A 26,432-nucleotide genomic window follows, 5' to 3' on the forward strand; every position below is an offset into this window, starting at 1 on the left:
ACAGACAGACAGACAGAAAACAGGGGTGAAAACATAACCTCCATTAACCTTTGGTGGTGGAGGTAAAAAGAAGGACATATTAATTGGTACCATGAATGTGACATCAGGTTAGAGTACTAAATAACGTGCTTTCTGCCGAAAAAAACCTCAAATTTCTCCAAGGTCTGGGGCAATAGGCCTGGACTTAACACCACTCCTGAAGTTTCGTAACCGCAATTTAAGCTCTGGGAAAAAACTTTCCCCCAAAAATAAAGTGATTCCCAGATCGTCCTTTTGTTCCACAGGATCGTATTATTAACCGTTCATTAATCTATTGAAGCATTGATTTCTATGGAGTGCTAATTTACCACTGATATCTTTAGAGTGATTTCCACTGAAGTTTGTCCTCGTTTAAATATTGAAATTACCTTCATGATTCTCATTTCTACACCCCTGCCGATGCTGCTCTCGGTGCGGTCACACCCACCCCTCCTCACACCCCCCTTTCCACCCCCCTCAGATCCCCTACCACCAACTGGCCCTTTGTCACAGTTATGCCCATAGCGTTTCATATTGTAGAGACGGGAAAAATGGTTTTATGTCTGAAAATATTAAATTGACCTGCAATATTTAAATAAAACTGTACTTCTGTGCAAAAAGCTGTACTATGATGAATATTTCATCCAAAAAATTTCTGGTTAATCTCTGGCACTGTTCATGAGAATTGTTAGCTGGTATCCCACAAAACACCTGAGGTTACTGCAAGGCTTTAAAATGTTGCCAGAACATTCTAAAACAAATAGCAATCTATCTATAATTCCAGTAATCTCTGTGTGTATGTATGTATGTATGTATGTATGTATGTATGTATGTATGTCTGTTTGTCTGTGACCGCTGTTTCTCGACAACTACCGGTCCGATATACTTTAAACTTGCCAGGTATATTGCTGGGGACCCGAGGATGTGCCTTTTCAAGGTTTCATATTAATCGGACAATTACTTACCGAGCTATGTCCAAAAAACGATTCAACCAATCAGAGAGCAGCGAACGATCGCGTGTGCCGAACGTGGCGAACAGACTCTGCCTCGGACGGCACATTTGAGAGCGTATTCATTTATTTCACGTTGGCAAACTATGTTGGCGTTCAACTATGTTTTAAAACTAATTAAAACTAATTTGCGATTCATCGTAACTGCGATATGCGACCTTCCGGACAGTGAAGACTGCACTTCCGGCAGCCAATCACAGAACGCGTTGTTGCGTAGGCGTGGCCGATGTGAGAGCGAGCCGAGCCGAGCGCGTGCGCCATTACGGTTCGTAATTCGATTTCTTCCGGAGAAAATAATAATTTCTCGATTTCTTATGCGCATTATTTCTCCCAATTCAGTCAGAGCGAAGGGCGGAAGCGAAGAGCGTTGTTTTTTTTGTTTACGGGCGTACGGGCGTACGGGCGGGGTAGAGCGTACGGGTAGCGTTTTTTTTTTTTTTTGGCAAGGAACGGGCACCCACGTACGGGCATGCCCTAGTATCTAGAAATGTTGCAGACACATTGTGACACGTGCACACAGGAATGGGGATTGGGGGAGGTGTTTAGGAAGGGGAAGGGGATTGGAGGATAGGGAAGGAGGGGTGGGGGTGAGGAAGCTGAGCTGCTGACAAAATTAGGAAGCTGAGCTGCTGGCATCCCAATTTCCATTGTGGACAAGACATGGCTGCCACCATCGGAATTCCTGGGAAATTTAAAACTTACATTTTTTTTTTTTTTTTGTATCCAAGATCGAGCCTCGTGAAAGAGCTAACATTAATCACACAAAAGGTCAAACCGACACATTTGCTATTTAATGGCGCATTACATCTGAGCATTAAGTGCAAAGACACTAAACTTCATGATCACATAATGATGTAACAAACCAAAGTTTATGAAATTTGCCTTGTGCTCCACTTCAACAAAAAATGTCGATTCTTAGTTGTGCATGTTGTTAGCAAAGTTAGTAAGAAAAATAAAAACTTGACCAAAAGAAAGATCTTGTGAAAGTCCTGAGAATAACTGATACCCAGTGGGAGTCCTACAAATGTATATACTTGGAATAAGTTGCTTTTGTCAAACGAACAAAGTTTCAGTCGTAACTTGAGGGTGGCACTAACATTTGCATCAACCTAAGTATCTTTGTGATTAACCGATTGAACCCATAATCAGTTAATCATGAAAAAAAAAAAATTCATTTGGGAAGCAGGAGGAGAGCAGCCAGCTGGATTTCTGCACTGAATATTGCACAGACAGAAGCCTTGACACCAATAGGCAGCAAATGAGGGAGAAAAATAATCAACTAGGCATCTGTGCAAAGGCGAGCCTTTTCCAGGTTTCTGTCCAGGCATAAGACAGATTAGAGACGCCAGCACGCAATGCTGCTGGCTTCCCCGTTCTGCATTGCTCACGAGGGTCAATCTCCTTTCTCTTTTTCCAACATAACTGAAATGTTCTTGGACGTGCCAAACATCTCTGCTGAACGGTGACGCGTCAAGCCGTTGGTCCTCATGCTGCTTGTGGCATCGAACTCTTTGCTTTGCCAGAGGAAAAAAAAATATCAAGTTGTTTCACTCACAAATACTGGGGTTATGTGTTACAGCACCTTAAACTTAAAATGCTCCTCAACTATTTAAATTTACGAGTTTATGGTAAATGGGATATTTCTTGTTTGCAAAATGTTACATTGCATCTTCTATCTTTAACAAACAAGGATGACCGCACTGTGGTCACAACCTGCGACAAAATCCGGTAACGGACTGATTGGGAAACGTGCATTTAAAGAACTCCTAAAAGATGAACAGCGTGATTGGGAACACACATTTAATGCGCTATAAAATAATTAACTTGACACCTCTCACACATGACAGCCTCCACCACAGTTATATCAGAACAAGCTGATTCGTCACACAATTATGGATTATTTAACCCCAATATGGGACTCCTCAAATAATACGTAATGCAATTTTTTTTAAGGAGCCGCGTACAGTGCATGTTGATAGGCTTGATTAAATCTTACTAGTAATTTTTATTTGACATTGATTAGATTTTTCAGGGTACCTCATTGTGAGTAACACTCGACCGAAACAAAGCTAATGGAAATCTGACGCAACAAACCCAGGCAGTATATAATCAGCAGAGGCACACATGCCTGATATCTTAGTCTGGGCCTACAGGCCTGATGTCTTAGTCTGGGCCTACAGGCCTGATGTCTTAGTCCATATTTCGTCTGGGTGCCATGACCATGGTGGGTGGAGTCAAGCAACAAATGATCAGGGCATGGTCTGACAGCTGTCTGACCAATGGGTGCTCATTTCAAAATCGACCAAAAAGAACCCCCAACAAGAACCACAACAACAACAACAACAACCATGCAGAGCTCATGTTGAACTTTGTGTCACGTCGCAGGTAAAAACACGATGCTCATGGAACAGACTAAATTAAGAACCAGAACAGCACTCAGTGGAGCGCATACCTCCACCAGACTGAACAGTCTACATTTTTTAACCTCCTAATAGGCCGGATCTGCATCTGGACCTGAACCAAAATCTAATTGGCGTGTTCTTATCATCGAACCAACCCATCCACCAAATTTTGTCATAATCCATCCACAACTTTTTGAGATATCATGCTATGTATCGTGTTTGGCTCCATTTCTCAATGGTGAAGAATCGGTTGTAAAAAAATTTAACATCTCATATCCAGATCTGGGTTTGGGTTTGGATGCTCACCAAAATTAAATCAATTCGCCCTTGTCATAAACCAACCAGTCCACCAAGTTTCGTCCAAATCTGTCCATAACTTTTTGGGATATCATGCCATATATTGGTTTTAGCCGCTTGGTGTCGGTTTAGTGGTTAGGGTGCCGGCTTGGGGTCCTAGGCTCCTGGGTTCAAATCCCGGTTGTTGCTGAATTAACGCCAGAGGGGTTGACTCAGCCTGTCATCCTTCCGAGGTCGGCAAATTGAGTACCAGTTCACTGGTAATTCCCTGCATGTCGTAAGAGGCGACTAAACAGGGTTGGCGGCAGGAAGGGCATCCGGCCACAAAACAATGCTTCAAAAAGGGGACCATGGTGACCAAAAAGGCCAACCCCTGCTCTGCGGGGGAAAAAATGGCCTCTAAAGGCAGTTCTTTTTATATATACAGTGGGGAGAACAAGTATTTGATACACTGCCGATTTTGCAGGTTTTCCCACTTACAAAGCACGTAAAGGTCTGTAATTTTTATCATAGGTACACTTCAACTGTGGAAGACGGAATCTAAAACAAAAATCCTGAAAATCACATTGTATGATTTTTAAGTAATTAATTTGCATTTTATTGCATGAAATAAGTATTTGATCACCTACCAACCAGTAAGAATTCCGGCTCTCACAGACCTGTTAGTTTTTTCTTTAAGAAGCCCTCCCATTCTCCACTCATTACCTGTATTAACTGCACCTGTTTGAACTCGTTATCTGCATAAAAGACGTCTCCAGACCGTCTCCGACCACAAAGACCGCAAAGACTGACCGCAAAGCCGTCTCCAGACCTGTCCACACTCAATCAGACTCCAACCTCTCCACAATGGGCAAGACCAGAGAGCTGTCTAAGGACATCAGGGACAAATTTGTAGACTTGCACAAGGCTGGGATGGGCTACAGGACAATAGGCAAGCAGCTTGGTGAGAAGGCAACAACTGTTGGCGCAATTATTAGAAAATGGAAGAAGTTCAAGATGACAGTCAATCTCCCTCGGTCTGGGGCTCCATGCAAGATCTCACCTCGTGGAGCCTCAATGATCATGAGAAAGGTGAGGGATCAGCCCAGAACTACACGGCAGGACCTGGTCAATGACCTGAAGAGAGCTGGGACCACAGTATCAAAGAAAACCATAAGTAACACACTACGCCGTCATGGATTAAAATCCTGCAGCGCACGCAAGGTCCCTCTGCTCAAGCCAGCGCATGTCCAGGCCCGTCTGAAGTTTGCCAATGACCATCTGGATGATCCAGAGGAGGAATGGGAGAAGGTCATGTGGTCTGATGAGACCAAAATAGAGCTTTTTGGTTTAAACTCCACTCGCCGTGTTTGGAGGAAGAAGAAGGATGAGTACAACCCCAAGAACACCATCCCAACCGTGAAGCATGGAGGTGGAAACATCATTCTTTGGGGATGCTTTTCTGCAAAGGGGACAGGACGACTGCACCGTATTGAGGGGAGGATGGATGGGGCCATGTATCGCGAGATCTTGGCCAACAATCTCCTTCCCTCAATAAGAGCATTGAAGATGGGGCGTGGCTGGGTCTTCCAGCATGACAACGACCCGAAACACACAGCCAGGGCAACTAAGGAGTGGCTCCGTACGAAGCATCTCAAGGTCCTGGAGTGGCCTAGCCAGTCTCCAGACCTGAACCCAATAGAAAATCTTTGAAGGGAGCTGAAAGTCTGTGTTGCGCAGCGACAGCCCCGAAACCTGAAGGATCTGGTGAAGATCTGTATGGAGGAGTGGGCCAAAATCCCTGCTGCAGTGTGTGCAAACCTGGTTAAGAACTACAGGAAACGTCTGATCTCTGTAATTGCAAACAAAGGTTTCTGTACCAAATATTAAGTTCTGTTTTTCTGATGTATCAAATACTTATTTCATGCAATAAAATGCAAATTAATTACTTAAAAATCATACAATGTGATTTTCAGGATTTTTGTTTTAGATTCCGTCTTCCACAGTTGAAGTGTACCTATGATAAAAATTACAGACCTTGTCGTGCTTTGTAAGTGGGAAAACCTGCAAAATCGGCAGTGTATCAAATACTTGTTCTCCCCACAGTATATATATATATATATATATATATATATATATATATATATATATATATATATATATATATATATATATATATATATATATATATATATATATATCGGTTTTAGCCCTGTAACTTAATTGTGCATTGAAACACTTAAAAAATTCTCAGATTCGGAAAGTGATCTTCACCAAAATCAAATCAATTCTTCCTTGTCACACACCCAACCTGTCCACCAAATTTCGTCCAAATTAATGTCCAACTTTTTGAGATATCCTGTTCACAGAGAGACAAACAAACAAACAAAACAAGAAGACGTCATGCAGAGCACGATACTTGCAAAATCCATTCCCCTTGCAAAATCCATTTCCCTGCACCGAGAGCAGCATCGGCAGGGGTGTAGCAATGAGAATCATCTTACTATAATTCACCAAATGTCCGCCTGTCTGTCTGTCTGTCTGTCTGTCTGTCTGTCCGTCCGTCTGTCTGTCCGTCCGTCTGTCTGTCCGTCCGTAGTTCGAAGGTATCGCAAAAACGGCTGAACCGATCGCAACGATATTTTGGGTGGGTAATCCTGGGATCTCCTGGAGTAAAATAGGGTATATTGTTTTTCCAATTTCACCTTTGACCTCCAGCATTTTCAGGTTTGGACTCCCGCATAACGTTATTTTCCTGGGTGCTGCACAAACGGCTGCACCGATCGCTGCACAGCTAGCTGCACAGCTGCACCGATCGGACTCCAACAACCGAATCGAATCGGATAAGCTAACAGATCGCTGTCTCCATCGATCTTGCCAAGGCCGTAACACCTATCGGCTCAAAATCCTTTTAACTGTTGACTTGGTAGTTTTTACAATGAAGGAAACACGTATCGGGAGTACATACAACATAGCGATTGTGAATGTGACCGCTCTGAGGCGTCTTTCGCTTCGCATCGCAGTGACAGTGAGCATCAACATGGCGACTGTAAGATTAAAATCTGGCTCCAAGCCCCCTCACAGCCCAAAGCCTTCAACCAGACATATTAACACGCTCCTCCCCCTTCATTCCCGTTATTCAAAGCAAAGCGGTAAAAAATTGTTGTATAGCCATTATATATTACTAGCAATGGTACCCGCCCTCAGGGCGGGGCTTCAATTGCGAAAGCAATTTATATAAACATCCGTTAAATATCACACGCAAATCATCAAAATCTAAACAGTATTTTTAGAATTTCATAAAACAAAAAAAACACACCACTGTTCATATCGGTAAATATTATTCCATCGTGTTTCAAATCGTGATATCAACTGTACGCTTTTCTTCAGGAAAAAAAAATGGAATGATTTTGTACCTCTTCTTCAGGTTAGAACTTCAGGATAGACGACATTGCTGATAAAAGTTCCTTTTCTCTCTTTGAAGTTCTTGGCAAACATTTTTATATTGTCACTGCTGCCAACGCGACGCCATGGCATTGTTCATTACATTCATTCATTCATTCATTTAATGATCATTAAACATTATTCTTGCGCTCATTAAACGTTCAGTGAACATTAAACGTTCGTTAAAAATTTAACGTTCATTAAACGATTACGAAAATAAAAACGAAAAACATTACGAAATTACATTCACACCGTCACATCAAACACTACCGTGAACACATGGAATATTGGAGAGCCCATTGCCCAAACGATTTGTCTACAAATACTGTTTTTGATGATTTGCGTGTGATATGATTTAACGGATGTCTATTTAAATCGTTTAAAATAAAAAAAAGCCTTCGATTTCTGAGATTTTGCCTTTTCATTTGGGCCTCCCAATTGAAGCCCTGCCTGTAGGGCGGGTACCATTGCTAGTGAAGGTAATTTTAATATCCAAAAAAATATTGCCATAAATCCAAGAAATTGTCCATTTCATCAAGATTAAAATTGACGATCTTGATCAAAGCTCGGGTCAATAGGATGAAAAGTGACGATTTTCAGATGAAAATGGATGATTTTAGAAGTTTGACCTTCAGTTGACCTTGGACCTTTTGACCTCAAAAATAGTTCCTTTCCCAATTTAGTGAGTCAATATGCAGATGCTGTTCAGCGTTCAAGTCAATTGGATGAAAAATGACAATATTAGAAATTTGACCTCAAGATGATCTTTGACCTTTGACCTCAAAATGAATAGGCTTCTTCTTCAAGAACAACTCCACCAGGTGGTGAACGTTCGTGAATATTGGTTTAAAATTGTAACCTGTAGGCGATTGACAGCAAAAAAAACAAACACACACACACACACACACACACACACACACACACACACACACACACACACACACACACACACACACACACACACACACACACACACACACACACACACACACGATGGCTTCCACGTGAACTATCATACATGCAATCAGGTGGATATCTAAGATCCTTTGCTATCTTTTTAACACGAGTGGGCTTTCAACAGATATCAGAATGAGAATGAGAATGAGAACACCACGAGAGTGAAAACTGGAAAGCACTGCTGGCACCTCATTATGTTGCAAATACCCCCACCCCGTTCCCTCCTTCCCTTTACCCCCTTGTCCCCCACACACCTACCTCCTCCATCACATTTCCACTGCCCCACTAGACTCACATAAGTTATCAAAAACGAAAACTTGTGATAAGGAAAAAAAAAACAGCCTTAAAATCACGCAGCTCTTTTACAATACCTGCGCTGACAAATAGAGCAAACATTCCAGACTGAACAAATACCTGCATGTCGCAAGTGGAGGAAATTGAACACCATGATCTCTGCTCTCTTGCACCAGACGAGCTTTGACATTCCTGCAGAGGTCCAGCACTCTACAATGGGCACACAACACAGCCTCCATTTATATATAAAGGGACATTCGTAAACATTGCAGAAAACAAATGCAATTTGATACTGTGTGACTGATGTATGGTAAATCTTACTATAATTCACCAAATGTCCGTCCGCATGTCTGTCCGTCCGTCTGTCCGTTCGTTCGAAGGTACCGCAAAAACAGCTCAACCGATCGCAACAATATTTTGGGTGGGTAATCCTGGGATCCCCAGGAGTAAAATAGGCTATTTAATTTTCCCAATTTCAGCTTTGGTCTCCAGCATTCCCAGGTTTGGACTCCCGCATAACATTCGCGTTCGCATAACGTTCATTGTGACGATGTTTTCATTGTGACGATGTTGTTTTCCTGGGTGCCACACAAACGGCTGCACCGATCGCTGCACGGCTGCACCTATCGGACTCGGTGACCTCGGACAAAGACCTTTTATAAGGACACGGGTTGAATCCCTACTTGAGAGAATTCCAAACCCCTCCCCGCCGTCACGGCCGTCTCTCCAACGCACAATCCCACGAGATATGCGGAAAGGACGACCCAAAACCAATATAAACATCATTAAACATCATTCGTATATAAACATCATTAAAAGTAGATAATGACCTCGGCCAAAGTTCAAACGACGTATAATCTCGACATGAGAGAATTCCACATAGCTATTTGGGCGGTGTATACGCTAACAGATCGCTGTCTCCATCGATCTTGCCAAGGTCGTAACACCTATCGGATCAAAATCCTTTTAACAGTTGATTTGGCAGTTTTTACAATGAAGGAAACACGTATCGGGAGTACATACGACATAGCGATTGTGAATGTGACAGCTGAGGCGTCTTTTGCTTCACATCGCAGTGACGGTGAGCACCAATATGGCGGCTGTAAGATTAAAATCTGGCTTCAAGCCCCCTCACCCCCACAGCCTTCAACCAGACATATTAACACGCTCCTCTCCCTTCATTCCCGTTCTTCAAAGCAAAGCGGTAAAAATTGTTGTATCGCCATTATATATTACGAGCAACGGTACCCGCCCTAAGGGTGGGGCTCCAATTTGGAGGCGCAATTTATATAAACATCCGTTAAATATCACACGCAAATCATCAAAATCTAAACTGTATTTTTAGAATTCAATAAAAAAACCACATCACTGTTCATATCGGTAAATATTATTCCATCGTGTTTCAAATCGTGATATCAACTGTACGCGTTTCTTTAGGAAAAAAAATGGAATGATTTTGTACCTCTTCTTCAGCTTAGACGACATTGCTGATAAAAGTTCCTTTTCTCTCTTTGAAGTTCTTGGCAAACATTTTTATATTGTCACTGCTGCCAACGCGACGCCCTGGCATTATTCATAACATTCATTCATTCATTTAATGATCATTAAACATTATTCTTCCACTATCATATATTCTTGTTCTTACACATTATTCTTACTGATATTTTACCTTTTCATTTGGGCCTCCCAATTGAAGCCCCGCCCGTAGGGCGGGTACCGTTGCTAGTATGTAAAAATGCAATTTGTTGGCAAAGGGAAGTGCAGGTTTGAAGGTGGGGAGTTAAGAAAAAGACATGACTGAATGATTGCAGTGGTGGAAAACACAAGCTTTTGTTCAAAAATAATTGGCCAAATAAGCACTTTATATTTTCGTTTTCTTTTGGTATGAATACACAGAAAAGTTTGCACAAAATGTTTGGCTTTTTAACTTTTCACGAATTCAGTTTAGTGACAGCTTGCCATGCAAAATAATCACCATATTCATATGGCTTTCTCATATTCTTGAACCAGTTCTTTTTCGATGACCATAACACTGAACAAGCACTTCTGACAACATGGAAAGTGACAGGAAAGAAAAGCAGTGGCCAACATGGTTTCCGTAGAAGGAAATGTACAGATGGTGGAAAAACGCCTCAGAAGGATTCCTCCCAAGCAGGAAAATTATTCCCAACTGCATGGAAATGTCCAGAAGCAATTCATTTCCAAAAACATTACCATGCTCGGGCTGCTCACAGAAACCAGTCATCATCGACAAAACATCACATGCCAACTGTTAATGTTGAATAACCATCGAGTAATATTCAGTGAGGCAGGGACGGCACTAACTGGTGTACCCAGTGGAACACTGACAACCATGATGCGAACACGAGATCTGTGCACAATAGGCACCAAAAATGCTGCCAGATGACTGAAACAGCAGCCGTACTGACTAACAAAATTTGCTGTAATTTAAATGATGTGAACTGACAGCTACTTGAACTCGGTTGAAATACCCCCAACCAGAACAAAGGCCCCAATGATGCAAATGGCGAATAAATACAAAATGGATTTTCGAGCTTCAAAATGAATAGCTATGGGTTTTGGGGGGTCATTATGCTCACTAAGTGCTAAATTAACTGCTGTTAGGGTCTAATGTGAGAGCTGAAGCCTGCAATGTTCAATTAAAATTGCATCAACCAAACATTTCCCCTCAAATAAGCAAAACACAGTGGCGTAATTATTCAACAAGACCAATGCCACACAAAATATCAATGCAGAAATTATTTTCCTTTTTTTTTTTAACATTCTGCAGTAGCGTCAGGGTTGCCAACTGTTCAGCTTTCTACTGGAAAGCGCAACTTTTAGGGCATCGTCAAATTTCAATTTCAAAATAATTTCAAGTCAACATCAATGTTTGGTCAAAATCATTGTTCAGACAATAAAAGTCTTGTTCTTGCAATTTTCTGTATCGGAATGTAGAACTAGTCTTGCTGGTGATCCGACGAACAGTTAACGTCCGTAACATCAGCTTCTCCTTGCTTCCCATGGCGGTTAGCGCAATTCCATTAATGTCTCGTCAATTTCATCTATTGCAATTTTATGTGTCCAAAAAAACCAAAGCTTTTTAATGTGTCATCAAAATACCACAATGATGTTTTGGTCATCTTGAATGTTTGAAGTTTCTCGCATTCAACCATGAGTAGTGTGGAGGAAAGGGTAGATGGTATCTTTTTCAAGCCAGGATGGCGACAGAAATCGAAAGAGTTAAGTGCAGGCACCAAGTTCAACACATGTGCATGTGCCCTCTATCCCTCCATCACACACAAGTGAGATGCTTGCTCATGATTGAACTGTGAGAGGTTGGCTTCCAGCAGTGCTAGAATCGAGTAAAAAGTTTCGAGTTTGGGTTTTTTAAACAAATACATTCTCCACAAAAGGTTTGTCAGATTTGCTCTTTTAAAGAATATCGCAAGCTTCGAAAGATGAGCGAAGCCTCGGTGTTTTATTCAATTTATGTTTAGTTCACGGGAAAATATCATTCAACGATATCTAGTTATCAAGCGGTATCCAGAGAATGAGGCCATAAAATGACAACACAAGCCCATGTCTAGTCTGGTCCAATATGATGCTTAAATTATTTACCAAGACTGATAATATCCAGGAACAAGAAGTGTGCGAAATTAATTTTAACATACCATGGGGTTGGAGCATCATGACCACAATTACGATGGCCCGGTTGCATAAAACTCCGTTAACCTAAAGGAAAGATTTCCCTTAATGTACTTTGTAATTCCTTAGCTAAGGACTTCCTTAAGTGCTGTTGCATAAACAACCCTTAATGATTAGGATTCCCTTAAAGTTAAGGAAATCCTTAGGAGCCGTTGTTATACCATGCAACCAATCATATTAGAGATAGGAAGAGACGTCTGAAAGCCAGAACACATAATGAACATGCAATTTTAAATGATGCTTATTGTATGTTGCATGGGGAACACGTGTTTGTGGATGAAGGAAGAATAAAATGATTCCTGTGTAAAATTCATTCGATTCTCATTGAGCATTTTATTACTTCTTCCAATGAAGGTGAGCGGGGCAGTGTTTATGGTCCGGTTGCATAAAGCACATCCTTTAGAAAAAATACGAGAATTCCCTTAAGCTTTCCCTTAAGGACATCCTTAAGTTGAGGATGGTTTCATACACCAATAATCTTTAAGGTTTAAATCCTTCCTTAACATTAAGGTAGAATCACCTCGTCCTTAACCACAAACCTTTGAGTTTCCAAAAGGCGCTCGTCATGGAAATTGGTCACAAAGAGGTCGATTATCGCACCGCGACGTCATGTTATATGCTGATATAACAATACATCCCAAATTTTTCACTTTTTCATGACATCCAGAATATTTTACTTGTAGTTTCGCACTCGTGCTTCACTTTTAAAATGTCATATTTTCACCATTCTCGGAAAGTTTGTAAACAGTTACTGCACACGTTAACACATTTACAAAAAAATGCTCAATGAGAATCGAATGATTTTTACACAAGTATAATTTTATTCCTCCTTCATTTGCAAACACGTATTCCCCATGCAGCATATAACAAGCATCATTTAAAATCACGTGTTCCCCATGCAGAAATATAATAAGTGTCATTTAAAAGCACGTGTTCATTATGTGTTCTTGCTTTTGGAAGAGGCGTCTATCTCTAATCTGATTGGTTGCGTAGCACAGCAATGGCTCTTAAATATGTCCTTAACCTTAAGGAAAGCCTTAGCTGAGGATTTCCTAAGGGATGTTTATGCAACAGCACTTAGGGAAATCCTCAGCTAAGGGAAATCTTTTCTTCACACATAAAGCACATCGGGCCACGATCGTACTCAATACGTGTATGCAAATGAGTTTAAACTGACGTCACCCCAAACAACGAATTATGACCTTTCTTACAATGTTTAATACCTGGTGTTGGCTTAGCGGTTAGGGTGCCGGCTTGGGATCCTAGGATCCTGGGTTCGAATCCCGGTCGATCGCTGAATTAACACCAGGGGGGTTGACTCAGCCTGTCATCCTTCCGAGGTCGGCAAATTGAGTACCAGCTTGCTGGGATGAATGATCACGGTGTGTACCCCGATTTAGAATAGGTACACCGTATCCCTGTGCATCGTAAGAGCGTGACCAAGGGTTGGCGTCAGGAAGGGCATCCGGCCATAAAAACATTGCCTCAAACAGGGAACCATGATTGTCATGGGGCCCACAAGGCTAACCCCCGCTCTAGCGGGGAAAATGGCCTTAAAACGATCATTCATTCATTCATTCATTCATTCTTACAATGTTTAATACCCAGGTGACTTATGAAAGCTTGGAATCTAATTGGTGAGGTAAGGAAATCCTCAAATTTGTCCTTAAGGAATCTTCATACAACCGGGCCTATATCCTCAAGAATGTGGAAATATTCTGCCCCGCTGAATTTTAATAGATTCCAATATGTCAGAATGGATTAACACTCTATTCATTATAATTCACAAAGACAATGGATCTAGCTTGTTCTGAATAGCGACAGATGCATCCAATAAAGGGATGCAATATTGTTCTTAGTTGCAGTCCACTGTTGTATTATGGAGAAGAGAGCTATCATCAACTAGCTATACGAAGATGTAGATAGTTTGTCAAAGGAATTGCAAACTATCTGAGAAGTTGGGTCGAAAATTCCGGTCTAATGGATATTAAAATTGTATGTGGAGCAGAAAATGCATCTGTCAAATGTGGAAAATAGAAGTATATTTTCGTGCATGTAAAACGACTGTTGAGAACTTAGTGAACACTGTGCTGAGTCAATGGAATGTTGTAATAATACACAATGCAGCAAAACATGCCCTGAAGATGTTTTTTTTGCGTCGACGGCGTATTTTATGGCGTAGATGACCTTGTCATCAAGGTTTACAATGAATTCCCAATTTTGAGTTTTTCAACCTCATCGAAACAGAATACTGAGAAATCTGGCCATGACTTCTGACCCTTTTTCCTGCTGTGAATCGACAGACTACTTAAGAATAGGCCAGGACCCAAATCTCTGTGAGCCATGGAGAAGAAAATGTGAGCTGTGCACCATGGACGTTCATGTCTGAGCAAGAGGAAGCAGTGTCCGATGGCGGAAACCTCACGCTTCCTTAGCTATACATTTACTTTTATCTCAAAATCATGAACCAATTTAACAATACCACTAAGAATCCTGAAAGTAATCATCTTCAGGCAACAAGTATATGCCACCTTAAAGGAGCTGAGAAGAGTTTCTGAATTGACAAGAAAAGGGGTTCCGCACGATACAAGGTGATAGTGTTTGAAGAACCGAGTGGAATACATTGAAGAACCTTAACAAGTAGAATAAATTAATTCAAGATGCTCAAAAGGATTCAACGTGCATTCTCCAATATTGAGAAAAAGTTCAATTTCAAAGAAAAACCTTTTCTAAAAGTTGTTTATGCCACTTAATCTGGACAATCACCTTGAGATTGACAAACTGTGTATTCTGGGTATAAAGCTGCACATTAAAATAGATGGATAAGAACTATTCACAGAAATGCTTATTCTAATAGAAATTGAAAAAAACTTGACATTGCAGTTTGTTTTTTGTTTGTTTTTGTATACAAGATCGAGGCTCGTGTAAAATTTAACATTGACCACAAAAAGACAAACTGACGCATAAAACATAAAGCATATGATAAAGGGAGCGGGAGAACAAGATGGAGAGCTGGGACATCGGGAGATCTGTGGGAGGGAGAGAGCTTGGGGGGAGGAGTCATGGGAAAGGGGGAGGGGGGGGCGGGGGAGTTGGAAGAGGTAGAAAACACATGGACATTGCTCGGACTTCCAATACTGAACAGAGGACCAACAGGAAAAGGAGCACCTCGCTCTAACCAAGGTCTCTGATAACTGGTGAGGCCCCGAACTTGCTTCTAAAATTTTAGCATATGCTGATTATACCACCCAACAACACATTTTTGGAACTCACTTGCAGCCTTATATAAAATCGTGTGGAACGGTTTAAAGAATTAGCTGTAAGTTGATGTGGTGAAAGCTGAGCTGTTCATGAACTTCAATTATGAAATGGCATGTGCTGAGTTTGCAAATTTGTGCAGAGAGGTGATGCTAATGAGCATGAGAGAGCAGCAAGACAACAACAGAAGTACAATTGAAGGAACTTGGAAGACGCAAGTAAAAGGTATTGTGAAATACGTTAAAGTGTGCGAAATGCTTCGCGGCACATTAAAACGGTGTGGAAATGGGCCTGAGCATCCGGTTTTGAGAATCTTGAAAGTTGACAACCCCCAAGTGAAGCATGCAAAACTAGACTCCGTAGAGCGTATACCTCCACCAGGTGGAACAGTTTACATTTTGCAGTCCACCGATAGGCCGGATCTGCATCCGGACCTGAACCAAAATCTAATCGGCTTGTTCTTGTTACCTACCCAACTCATCCACCAAGTTTTGCTCTGTAATTTTGGCAGGAGGCACTGCTAGTGGAGTGAAAGCCATTAGTTTGGGCGGGAATGAGACCCTGACCCATGGCTTAAAATTTGGCCAATCAGACAATTCGACCAATCCGGGAGCCGAAGGCCTGACAGGTCTTATACCCGTTAAAGTATTTTGCCAAATAACTCGGTCATTCCAAATAATAGTGAATAATGTTTTTCCTTTTTAAATTGATACAGTCTTGCAAGGGGACATTGCATTATCGATGACGTTTTGTTGGGTATTCTAGTTTGACTACATCGTGATTTTAGTCCAAGATATCAATGTCACAAAGAATAAGAAGTTTGTTGAATATATCACAGAAGTATAGAAAAGCTTTTGCTTTTTATCATGCACGAGAAGGGGTGCCTGGCGTTACCCTGTGCTGTTCTAATCCAGTTGGCATTTTGCAAAGAATCATTTTATTTTTTGTGGGGCCTAAAACACTTCCCGACATATAATTTTCAATTTCAAAATTGCTTCACCCTGATCAGTCTACTGATACCGAATGACTACTGATACTTCACAATGTGCCCATGGCGATGGTGAAATGTCAAAGGAATGGAGTTGGGGTCATTCAATGTTACCTTCCACATAGCTACAAAGATTTAGGCTCTATAGGGTGATTACAAAAAAAAAAATCAAAAACAATTTTATCAAAGAAAATTAATACACCCCAAATCCACATTTTTCAAATTCCGATTTCTTTCCTGAAAGTCCTTGTCCATCTTTTTTATTCCGTGTACCCCACCACAGCCCTCTCCCTTCCACAGATCTCCTGATGTCCCTGTTCTCCTCTGTTGTTGTGCTTCCCTTTCTCTCCCCTTCTTGTCTCACGCTCCCTTTATTATATGTTTTATATGTTAGCTCTTACATGACCCTCGATTTAGTATACAAAAAAAATCCAACCTTTTTTTCCCAAAAAATTTTTTTTTGCTTAAAACACTCCTCGGCACTCACTGATGAACCTCAAAATCCTTTTAGCCATCTCTGGAAAAATGGTGACACACACAGACATCACTCTTATAGTATGGATAAGCATGAACCCTTTGAGTACGGATGACGTCCAGTGCCGCAACCCGCGAAAAAGTTTTGTGTACGGATGACGTTACAACACGTCATCGACTATACCTATAAATAGATTGTCAGTACGTGGTTGAGTACGTGGTTGTGCGTATTAACACTTAGAGTATGTGGTTGTACGTATTAACACTTAGAGTACGTGGTTGCATTCCCATACCAAAATGCCAAATTAATCCCGTACCGGGGGTATTTATATCAAAAAAAAAATCCCGTACTCAAAGGGTTAAGCACCATATACACATGATGCAAATAAAAAAGGTGGAATTTTGAAATCCACCCTTCCCCTTACCTTTGTCATTCTTAAATCCTATAAATTTCATTTCCTCCCAATATTCTTAAATGTCACCAACTTCATTCATGTTGCTTTCTTACCTTTTCCCCAAATTCTCCCTTTTCAGCCCTTTCAAGGACTCTTAACCTTTTATTTGTTTCTCATCTTTGACATACCCACCCTATTGTGTATGTAATATGTTAGTATCACCACCCATGTATAAACATTTGCTGGCAGGTGCAGCATACTCTCCGCACCAAGACTGATTACCACTTACTAATGCGTTGGAACTTTATGGACTGGGCGCCTGCATTAAAATCTCATTCTAAGCATCCCGCACTCACTCACTGGCAGCTTCATTAGTCTCACATCTTCAAAATAATGGTTGCGCAATTCCTCTTTTATGGCATTGAACAACCAGACACAAACATGTGCCAAATCTAGTAAATTAGATTGATGATAAATAATAGGGTAGCACAAGTATCTGTCACCAGTTACAAATAGTGCATTTATGTGGAGGCTGGTGGGGTTAAGAGTGGTAAGGACACGGTCCATTTCGTTCCCCTTCCCTTTTTTGTCAAATGGCTCTTTATACTTTCTCCTGGACTACAAAAATAAAATTGCATCCACTCCCTCTCCCACCCAGGTGTTTTCCAATAAAATGGTAAAATAGACACATAGAGCAAAATCACACATTGCATGCAGTTGAATGACCCCACTGCCAATGGAACCTTGCTCTTCCATGAGCCCTTGGTCTTGAAGAGAAGAAAATGATATAATTGCACACAGCTGATGCATCATCCATTATGTTTGTATCAATGGCTGCTTCAGATATCGACACGTGTCAATTCCACAAGATGAGTCTCGGGTAAGACACAGGCATCCGGCGATCAACAAACAGATTTCTGCCATTTTGCCTCAAAATTAGAGAATTATGTCGAATGCGAGAAGTTTCTTTATTTTACCTTCCTGCTGAACCGTTTGCATTGGCCATTGGGAATGTTTCCGGATGCCTCCTTGTGAACAGTCAATTTCAAAAAGTGTTCAATGAATAAAAAATATTTTTTGTTGCAAGTTTTAAACATATATTTACTGATTTGTCCAAATTTCTCATTGGCTTGTCTTTAATGCCCTGACACAAATAACAGGTTGAACCATGCAAGGTTGTCTTCTGCACTACATATACAGCTGAGCTGGACACAATTGTTTTGCTGAAATCACAAAATGGAATTCACACTTGCAGCAAAATAAAAAGTCCTATGGATACAATTGCATTATTTCCTCGACACTGTATGGCCAGGATTTTACTCTCCATGGACAGAACAAGCATAAAAGGTTGCTGTGTAACACCTTCAAAACAACAGCTGGCTGGGAAATTCATGACATCTCCATGTCATTATGCTTCCAGACAATCTCGCCACGTGGAAGCTAGGAAAGGCCAGCTGGCAGAAACGGCCTCAGGGCCTCATCGACATGCTTGGCAAGCATGCCATGCCCCATCAGTCAGCCCATCCCACCAAACCATAACCCCATCTTCTCTGTTGTCACTATAAAAGCACCTTGGGGGAAACCCACAAGCAAAGGGGTTTTATTGATGAATAAATCTTTTCGCAATGCCTTTCTCAGGCGAGACACCAGATCCAAAAACTCCTTTCCAGCCATGTGCATGGAGAACCAAAGCTGCTGTCGCAGTGACATCTCAACAGGTTTTTTTAAGCTGGGAAACTTTATATCGGCAGCCGGCAAGCTCGCGGACAGCACTCCTTGACAGCTTTAATCACAGTTCAACACCTTAGGGATGCTGAGCAACCAAACATTGTGCATTAGGTCTTCGCTGTTTTGTCTGTTGTTGCACATGAGGAGGAGAACAGATTTTAAGAGTGGCAAAGATGGACACTTGCTCTGTTTACAGCTATCATCCATAGCAACAAGCTTGGGAATGTTAAAAGGGAGTCCAGAGTCTTCAACTCAGGTTGCACTGCTCAGCCGGCGGCTTGGCCGTACTCCAAGGCTCCAAAGATGCCATTTATCGTGCGCATGAGGTCAAAACTCGGCAGGATGGCTGGGATTGATTCCACGTGTAGAAAACAAAAGCGTGATGTTTGTATTGTAATGGGACTCATTGAAGCCCAGCAGGGTTTGCATTCATCCTCTACCCAGCAGTACCACAATATTTCTAAAATTCAATGTACTCAAATCCTATCTTACTTCCTAAAAAAATACATGGGAAAGAAACAGAACCTGAAGCATTTCTTTTTTCCAACTTATTGTTTTGTTGTTTATGAGCACCAAGACAGGATGTTAACCCACTGATCCACTTCAGGTGGAGAAAAAAAGAAATGAGTTTCTTTAACAAACAAGTTATCTGCCAAAGACACAAGCATTGCATTTCTGGGTGGAGTGGAGGGTGTACCAAAAAGTTTTCATAAGCAAATAATGCAATTTAAGAAGCTAAAATATAGACTCATGCAAAGAAGATACCTATGGTAGATGTCTCAACAATGCAGTGGCAGATTATGGAGCATATAGTATTTTAACCAAGGTGTCATGGCTCAGCATCAAATAATCTCACAGCACCTTACCTATCCCAAGGGACTGACGTCTCAAACGACTCTCCTATGATGTAGTAATCCATGCCAAGATCCTGCAAAGAGCGTTCAGGAAACACAAACAGATAACGTGGTATAGAAATTATTTGAGCCAAAAAACTGCTCTGAACCCACAAAAGTTTTGAACATAAACATGTAGTTTAAATCTAGAAGTGAGAACAGTTATAATAAGTAGCATTTTCACTCTGTTTTTAGGAAGAAACATTGTGATTTGGGAAACAATTTGAGTTGAAGGAAGCATTCACCAAAACTTTGATTTTTTCGAAACCAAAATTATTCTGTGGTCTCGCATAAATCCACGAACCTTTTCATTGCCAAAAGTACGGCAAATGGTGCAAAAAATGTTTTCAAATTAATAGCAAGTCCCATCAGGTTTTCTTTCGAGGGGGAAAAATAATTACAGTCCACATACAAATGAAAAGATTTTGTTGAAGAAGACAAAGTATGAAAAATTTCCCATGGCAGCACAAAACAAAATAACTGTTGCCAACAGTAACAGCAAAGGGTTAACACTGAGTTACTGTTCACGATATTTCACACCTTAAAAAAAAGCTTCGATTCTTAACACAATGCATCAAGTCCCATTCTTTGCCTCATGACATGATAGAATGCTCCTAGTTCCTTTCCATCTGTGTCATCTTTTATTGTGACCACAAACATTTAATTGTTATTTACAATGTCTAAGTGTATGTATTGGAACGCATTGTTTTGAACAGGAAAAAAAGAAGTTCAATTAAAACTGCTCATTGCTGTCAATGTGCTATAAGTCTTTGAAAAGTGGTTATAGTTCTATAATATGTCATTAATTATGATTCAGAAAACAATTAGATTTGTTCAATATGGAGTACACATCAAATATCAGCTGTTAAATTAAATTAAAAATTCAATATCTCAACATCATTAATAGTTTTGAAAAATATATTTAATTCGTGTTGACGTTGGAAAACTAAAAATATTGACAAGTGTTGTGGGAATAGCAGGAGCAGCATACAAAAAAAAATCAAAACACGAGAACCATTCAAAAGGTTCTCAGAACGGGGTGTTCGTTAGCACAGAAGGGCTGAGATTTATTATTATTATTATTATTACTCTTGAACTCGTCGTTTTTCTGACTGTACTTGTACATGTTAGAGTAAAGTAATAGTTTATTGACAGAAAATATTTTCAGTTTCTTTGATTACAGAAACATGTTGTTTTCTAACAAACCAGCTATTTTTTTAGTAGCACACAGACATATTTGCCAAAAAACATTATGAATTTGTTTTATGTTCCCATGGATCAGACGTAAAGGCCTTTTTTTGTGAAGTTACAAAATGTAATTGTCATCGAGTCATGAATAATACACCACTGGAAAGGCCTGGCATAGTGCAACACATACCACCGTAATGACGTCCCAAAGAAAATAGTTTGACAGACAGAGGGAGTGAGGGACAGCGAAATCCGGCTTCTTCTTCTCATCGTGTCCACGGACAGTCTATACTTGGCCCAGCCAAAACTGGACACATTTTTGCACCTTGTTGTTGAATTCGGCAAGATCTGCAACAGTGCAGGGTTCCTCTAGCGATGGACATTGCAGGAGATGTTGCATGGTCTGTGGCTCAGTTCCACATTCGCAAGTTGTCGAGCTGGTTGTATATCCCCATTTGTTTAGTGACACCTTTGAATGACCTACACCATTCCTAAGTCTGTTAAGGCACTTCCATGTTACCCAGTTGCAAATAGCTCCTGGGGGAAGGCTTTCATCAGGTAGAATTTCCATCGCTGGGGGTTGTTCGAGTCTGACGAGCCGGTCTTTCCGCAAAGCGATGCGGGCTTCAGATGGGGTTGATTGTAATGAAACAACACTGTTCATGAAGGTCTTCCTTGACTTTAGGCGGCTGAGTGTAGGTGTATGACCATGCAGAGAGTGCCTCTCATCTGATGTTTGACGGAGTTGCTCTTTTTTTGCTGGCTACCGTTCTACTTGTATCAGCCGGAGCTTTACCCGCCAAGATATATAGGCTGTTGGTGTTTCTTGGTTTTAAACAACCTGTGATAGATCGGCAGCTTGCATTCAGAACGGCATCCATCTTCTCAGTATGAGCAGATCTTTCCCATACAGGGCAGGTGTATTCAGCAGTGGTATAGCAAAGAGCAAGTGCACTGGTGCTCAATGTTTTCGAGCTTCCTCCCCATCTTGTGTTAGTGAGCTTATTCAGGATGTTGTTTCGTGCACTCACTTTTGCCTTTGTCTTCTCGATGTGGGTCTTGAAGGTAAGGCATTGGTCAAGAGTGACTCCTAAATAGATAGGGTGCTCGCAATGCCTCAGTGTTGCTCCACACCAGGTTACTTTAAGCTGGCGTTTGGCTACATGGTTTCTGAGGTGGAATGCACAAACTTACGTCTTTGTTTGGTTTGCACAAAGGTGGTTTTCTTCTTGGTAGGATATTAGTCCCTCCAAGGCCTCAGACAACGTTTTCTCCACGGTGTTAAAATCAGTGCTTTGGGCAGTGACACATAAGTCATCAGCATATATAAAACGGCGTGTAACACCGTCAAAAGGTTGGTCTTTGGTGTAGATGTAGTACAGCAATGGTGCAAGCACGCTTCCCTGAGGAAGACCATTCTTCTTAAGACGCCACCTGTTGCGCTTCCTGCCGAGTTCAACATACAACCGGCAATTCTGAAGCATGCTTTCCAACAGCTCTGTTAAGTGAATATCTTTTATCATCTCTAGGATCTTGCAGAGGACATGCCTATAGTTCACTGTATCGTATGCTGCTGACAGGTCCACAAAAACAGCTCCTGTTACCATCCCTTGCTCAAAACCATCTTCGATATGTTGTGTGAGGTTGAGCAGTTGGCCTGTTGTTCATTTGCTGGGGCGGAAACCTGCTTGCTCTGGAATGATCTTCTCATCTACAGTTTGTGCTATCCTATTGATCAGGCGTTCAAACAGCTTATAGATGTGGCGAAGCAGTGAAATTGGCCGAAAAATACATACATATTGTTGCGGTTGTGCCATAAAGGCAAACCCCCTATAGTCAATTGCACGACAACATGTGTCAGGTCTCAGATTTGTTACTGCTTAATGCTCAATTATAAATGCCGGTTGACTGACGTATTACCACGTAAGCTATGTTATAAAATGCTGTTCTATAATGTTATTTCATGAGTTAATAAAATGTATTCGAACCTTAGGTAGGCTGCTTGAATCGTAGACCTAAATCCTTTGATAAATTGCCAAAAACATTAACTGTTTTGTTTAATGACAGTGACGCCTGAGTTACAATGAGGTTTTTGCTTCGCTTTCATTTAAAATGAGGAAAGGCTCGCTTCAGTCGTGTTGGACAAATTGTATACGTGTGCACTTTCGAGGCTAGATAAGGCCGGTCGTAAAATCCCTATCATGATTCTCAGACGGCGCCTCGAGCCGCGGGCAGGAGAACGCTCACATGCGCGTGATTTTGCGTAACACTAGCAGAATGTTTAGGTTGCAGACATAAAACCTATCGTGAACCATATATATTTTGTATTAATCACAGCGACGCTTGACTCTGTATAAACATGCTCTGAATTACTCATTTTGAACAAACCCATATACTTTATGGGTTTGTCGAAGCCAAGAATGCACCCTCCCTTTAATGAGTTATATTTTCTGCCTCGTCGGAGTTTTGAAATCACATCTGGTCCGAATGATAAGGTGCGTGCTGCACTCCCCCGAATGACAGAGCGGATAACGGTGGGGGCTAGGAATGACGGGGAGGGACTCTCGCCAGTCGCTTTGTTCTCTCGGAGATTTTCTGATAATCGTATTCATATATAAATGAATGAGAATCAATGTGTTTTCAGGAAGGCTTGACTTGGCATGAGACTGGCTCTTGCTGTAGATGTCTTGGCTTCCTCCGGATCCGTATAAAGTGTTATTTCAATAAAGGTCTCGTCATTCTCAAGCCTGTTGGTGGAACTCTATTTCGATCAGGAAGGTGGTTTCTGACATTTGGTGCCATGACTCGGATTGCAGCAGACAGAGGACAGAGAGAGCGGACCCCGAGCGACAGAAGGAAGGCTGTCCGAACGCCGGGACGCCGGCACGTCGTACCTTCCTTCCTGGAGCGGGTTCAGCCCGTTCCTTTCTGCCTTCTGCGCTGTCTGCACTCGAACAGAAATTGTAAGTAAAGGCTGTTTCAGGCCACAGAATGACGTACCTTTGTTGAAATCACCTGGATATCATTTAAGAGTAACGTTACAATATTTGCGCTGGATAAACATTAAGGGTAAAAAGCTAAGGATAGATTTTGCGCAGGATATCAGTAAGGATTTAACAGGAAGCTTAAAGTTACAGTTAGCACCAGGAGGGGAAAATGAGGTCGGACAGCCATATAGGTTGAAGCCAGGTGGCCAAGATTTTTCCAGGAAGGAACAGCCCAAAGACAAGATGGGGTATGCCATTGCATGCCAGGGAAAGATGGGCTGTGGTGAACTTAGAAGGTCCAGATAGAAACAGGCCAGGACCTGGTGGACAAGAGAAAATAAATAAGCTCACAGGAAATGGGCCAGGTGGCCACAGGGTGAGAAGGACAGGTTAGGTTTTGAAATATTGAAAATTGAAGCAGGAGCTGCATTGTAGGAATTTGAAGCTTCAGAGCCAAAGGAAGCAAGTTCAGGAAGCAAAGTTCAGGACAAAACAATTAAGGAGGTAGTTAAGCAAGCAAATCAGCGGCTAATGCCGCTCGTCCATAATCCGGACCAAGACCCCGCGAAAGGGGAGGTAGCCACCATGCCCCCAACCCCCCCCCAAGACCTGAGCTCAGCCCCGGGGCTCTAGGCAACACCCCAACACCCCCCACCCTGCCTCCCCTTTCCACCTCAACCCACCCCCCGTCCAACCCGTCCCAAAAATCCTTTTTCCTTGAATGAGAGACGTAATATGAATGAGGATATGAATAAGGAATGAATGTATATTGGGATATTAATTGACGTGTGTGTCTGGCCAATGTGTTTGTCTGTGTGTCAAGTGCAAAGCAGAGGGTTTCGGTGTGAAACTTTGTAAGCGATCTGCTCGACTTGGGGGAAATTCAGGCCGGGAATGTCCATTTTAACGTCTATCCGAGAGAACAGGCGAGGTCCTGAACTGAGTCCGGATTTTCATCTGTTTGGGAGTGTTTGGGAAGCGAATTGATATAAATCGGGTCAGGAGAGCACTCGGAGTGCCCTTGTCGATCTACTGTTGATATGAAGCGGTTTCTTGGAGATGGTTGCAGGATGGGCTGTTTTTTTTCTTTCGAGCGGCAGCCGGACGGAGGTTTGGAGTTTGTGGAACTGGAGGTTCAGAGTTTGGGTCGAAGTGTGCGTTTTACTTGAATCGAAGAGTTCATTCAATGGCAGATATTGTGGATTGTATGTGTGGGATGTATCGCTGAGGCAGCTCACCTTTGGAATTGGTGTCATATAGTGCATTTTGGGTCAGAGAGGTGGAGCGTCGGAGATCCTGTTTTTTTGCGATGTTCACGAGCTAGGGATGAGTTCTGACAGCTCAATGTTCTGACAGCTCACTACATGTCAGGTCGTAGATTTGTTATGACAGCACTTTGTTATGACAGCCGACTGCATGTCCCAACGCGAGGTAAACCCCGCCGCGAACGCGAATAGAGCGGCGTGCAGGGAGTGTTGGGATTCGTGTGGAGGCACGAGGGTGCGCGCCAAGACGGGGGGCGGCGTGGCGTCGTCGCGTTGAGATGGTTGTGCCAGGTCGATCGGCGATCTCTGAATTTAAATCGGATTTTTGTCATGTGTGTTGTGAAATTAAACGTCTATCCGAGAATCCTGGCAATGGTCGTTTAACTAAAGTGTGGTACAAACCTGTGTTTCCGCCGTGCGGCTCCGTGGAAGTTTGGGTAGAGGGATATTGGGTGTTCAGACAGGAGCCGAGCGAGCCGCGAGTCACGGGTGTGCTGTATGAGATTTGCTCAGAGTGCTGGCGATAACTCGCCCACTCTCAGAGGAGGATGTGTGCCCAAATGCATTGTGGGTCATTTCGACTTTGCTGGATGTCGGACGTTCATGTCAGACGAGCCATGTCGGAATAGTGGCCGGCTGCGACATATATGCCAGGCAATGTCACAGGACGAATACGTTACTTATAAGATGGATTTTTATTTAAGATGGATTTATAAGATGGATAGATGGATGGATTTATTTAAGATGGCTAAAATAAACGATTTCAAGACAGAGTAATTAATTTCCGGAGCCAAGTTCCAACAGGAAGTCTTGTTCATACAGTAAGGTACAGTGCGGAGTGGCGGCTGGAAGATGCATCGATGCATTTGTGTTGACCAATTCGAAGTTTGACCTTTTAAAGTTTAGTTGACCTTTGTTCGAGATATGCAAGGGAAAGGTCAGAGGTAATTCACTAACCTTGGAAGAACGACAGGCGGAGTCAGCCCTTCCTCTTAAGAGAGTCTACAGGGTGTTGCTTTAACGACAGGATATATAGGACTTAAATCTGGAGAAGATGGATTTGAGTCACGTTAAATGGAGGACATTTGTGAGGATGAAGAGATGCAAGTAACGTGGATTAAATTGTGGTATCACGAGTTGGGTGCCA

General features: G+C 41.9%; 2 protein-coding genes across 3 annotated transcripts in view; both read right to left on the reverse strand.

Moving 5' to 3' along the window:
- The window catches only part of LOC144891851 (THAP domain-containing protein 1-like), a 656,480-nt gene that overhangs the window by 294,805 nt on the left and 335,243 nt on the right, over window positions 1-26,432 (reverse strand). The gene's annotated exons all lie outside the window — the stretch shown is intronic.
- AGPS (alkylglycerone phosphate synthase) overlaps window positions 1-26,432 on the reverse strand; it is a 298,511-nt gene that overhangs the window by 58,265 nt on the left and 213,814 nt on the right. For both annotated transcript variants that reach the window (XM_068131918.2, XM_078787059.1), the window contains 2 exons: window positions 19,819-19,880; window positions 8,522-8,611 (listed from right to left, as the gene is read on the reverse strand). In XM_068131918.2, the coding sequence (XP_067988019.1) occupies window positions 8,522-8,611; window positions 19,819-19,880 (152 nt within the window). The remainder of the gene's footprint in view (window positions 1-8,521; window positions 8,612-19,818; window positions 19,881-26,432) is intronic.

This window comes from Myxine glutinosa, chromosome 1 (genome assembly GCF_964187855.1).
Source record: "Myxine glutinosa chromosome 1, kmMyxGlut1.1, whole genome shotgun sequence".
Classification (NCBI taxonomy): Eukaryota; Metazoa; Chordata; class Myxini; order Myxiniformes; family Myxinidae; genus Myxine; species Myxine glutinosa.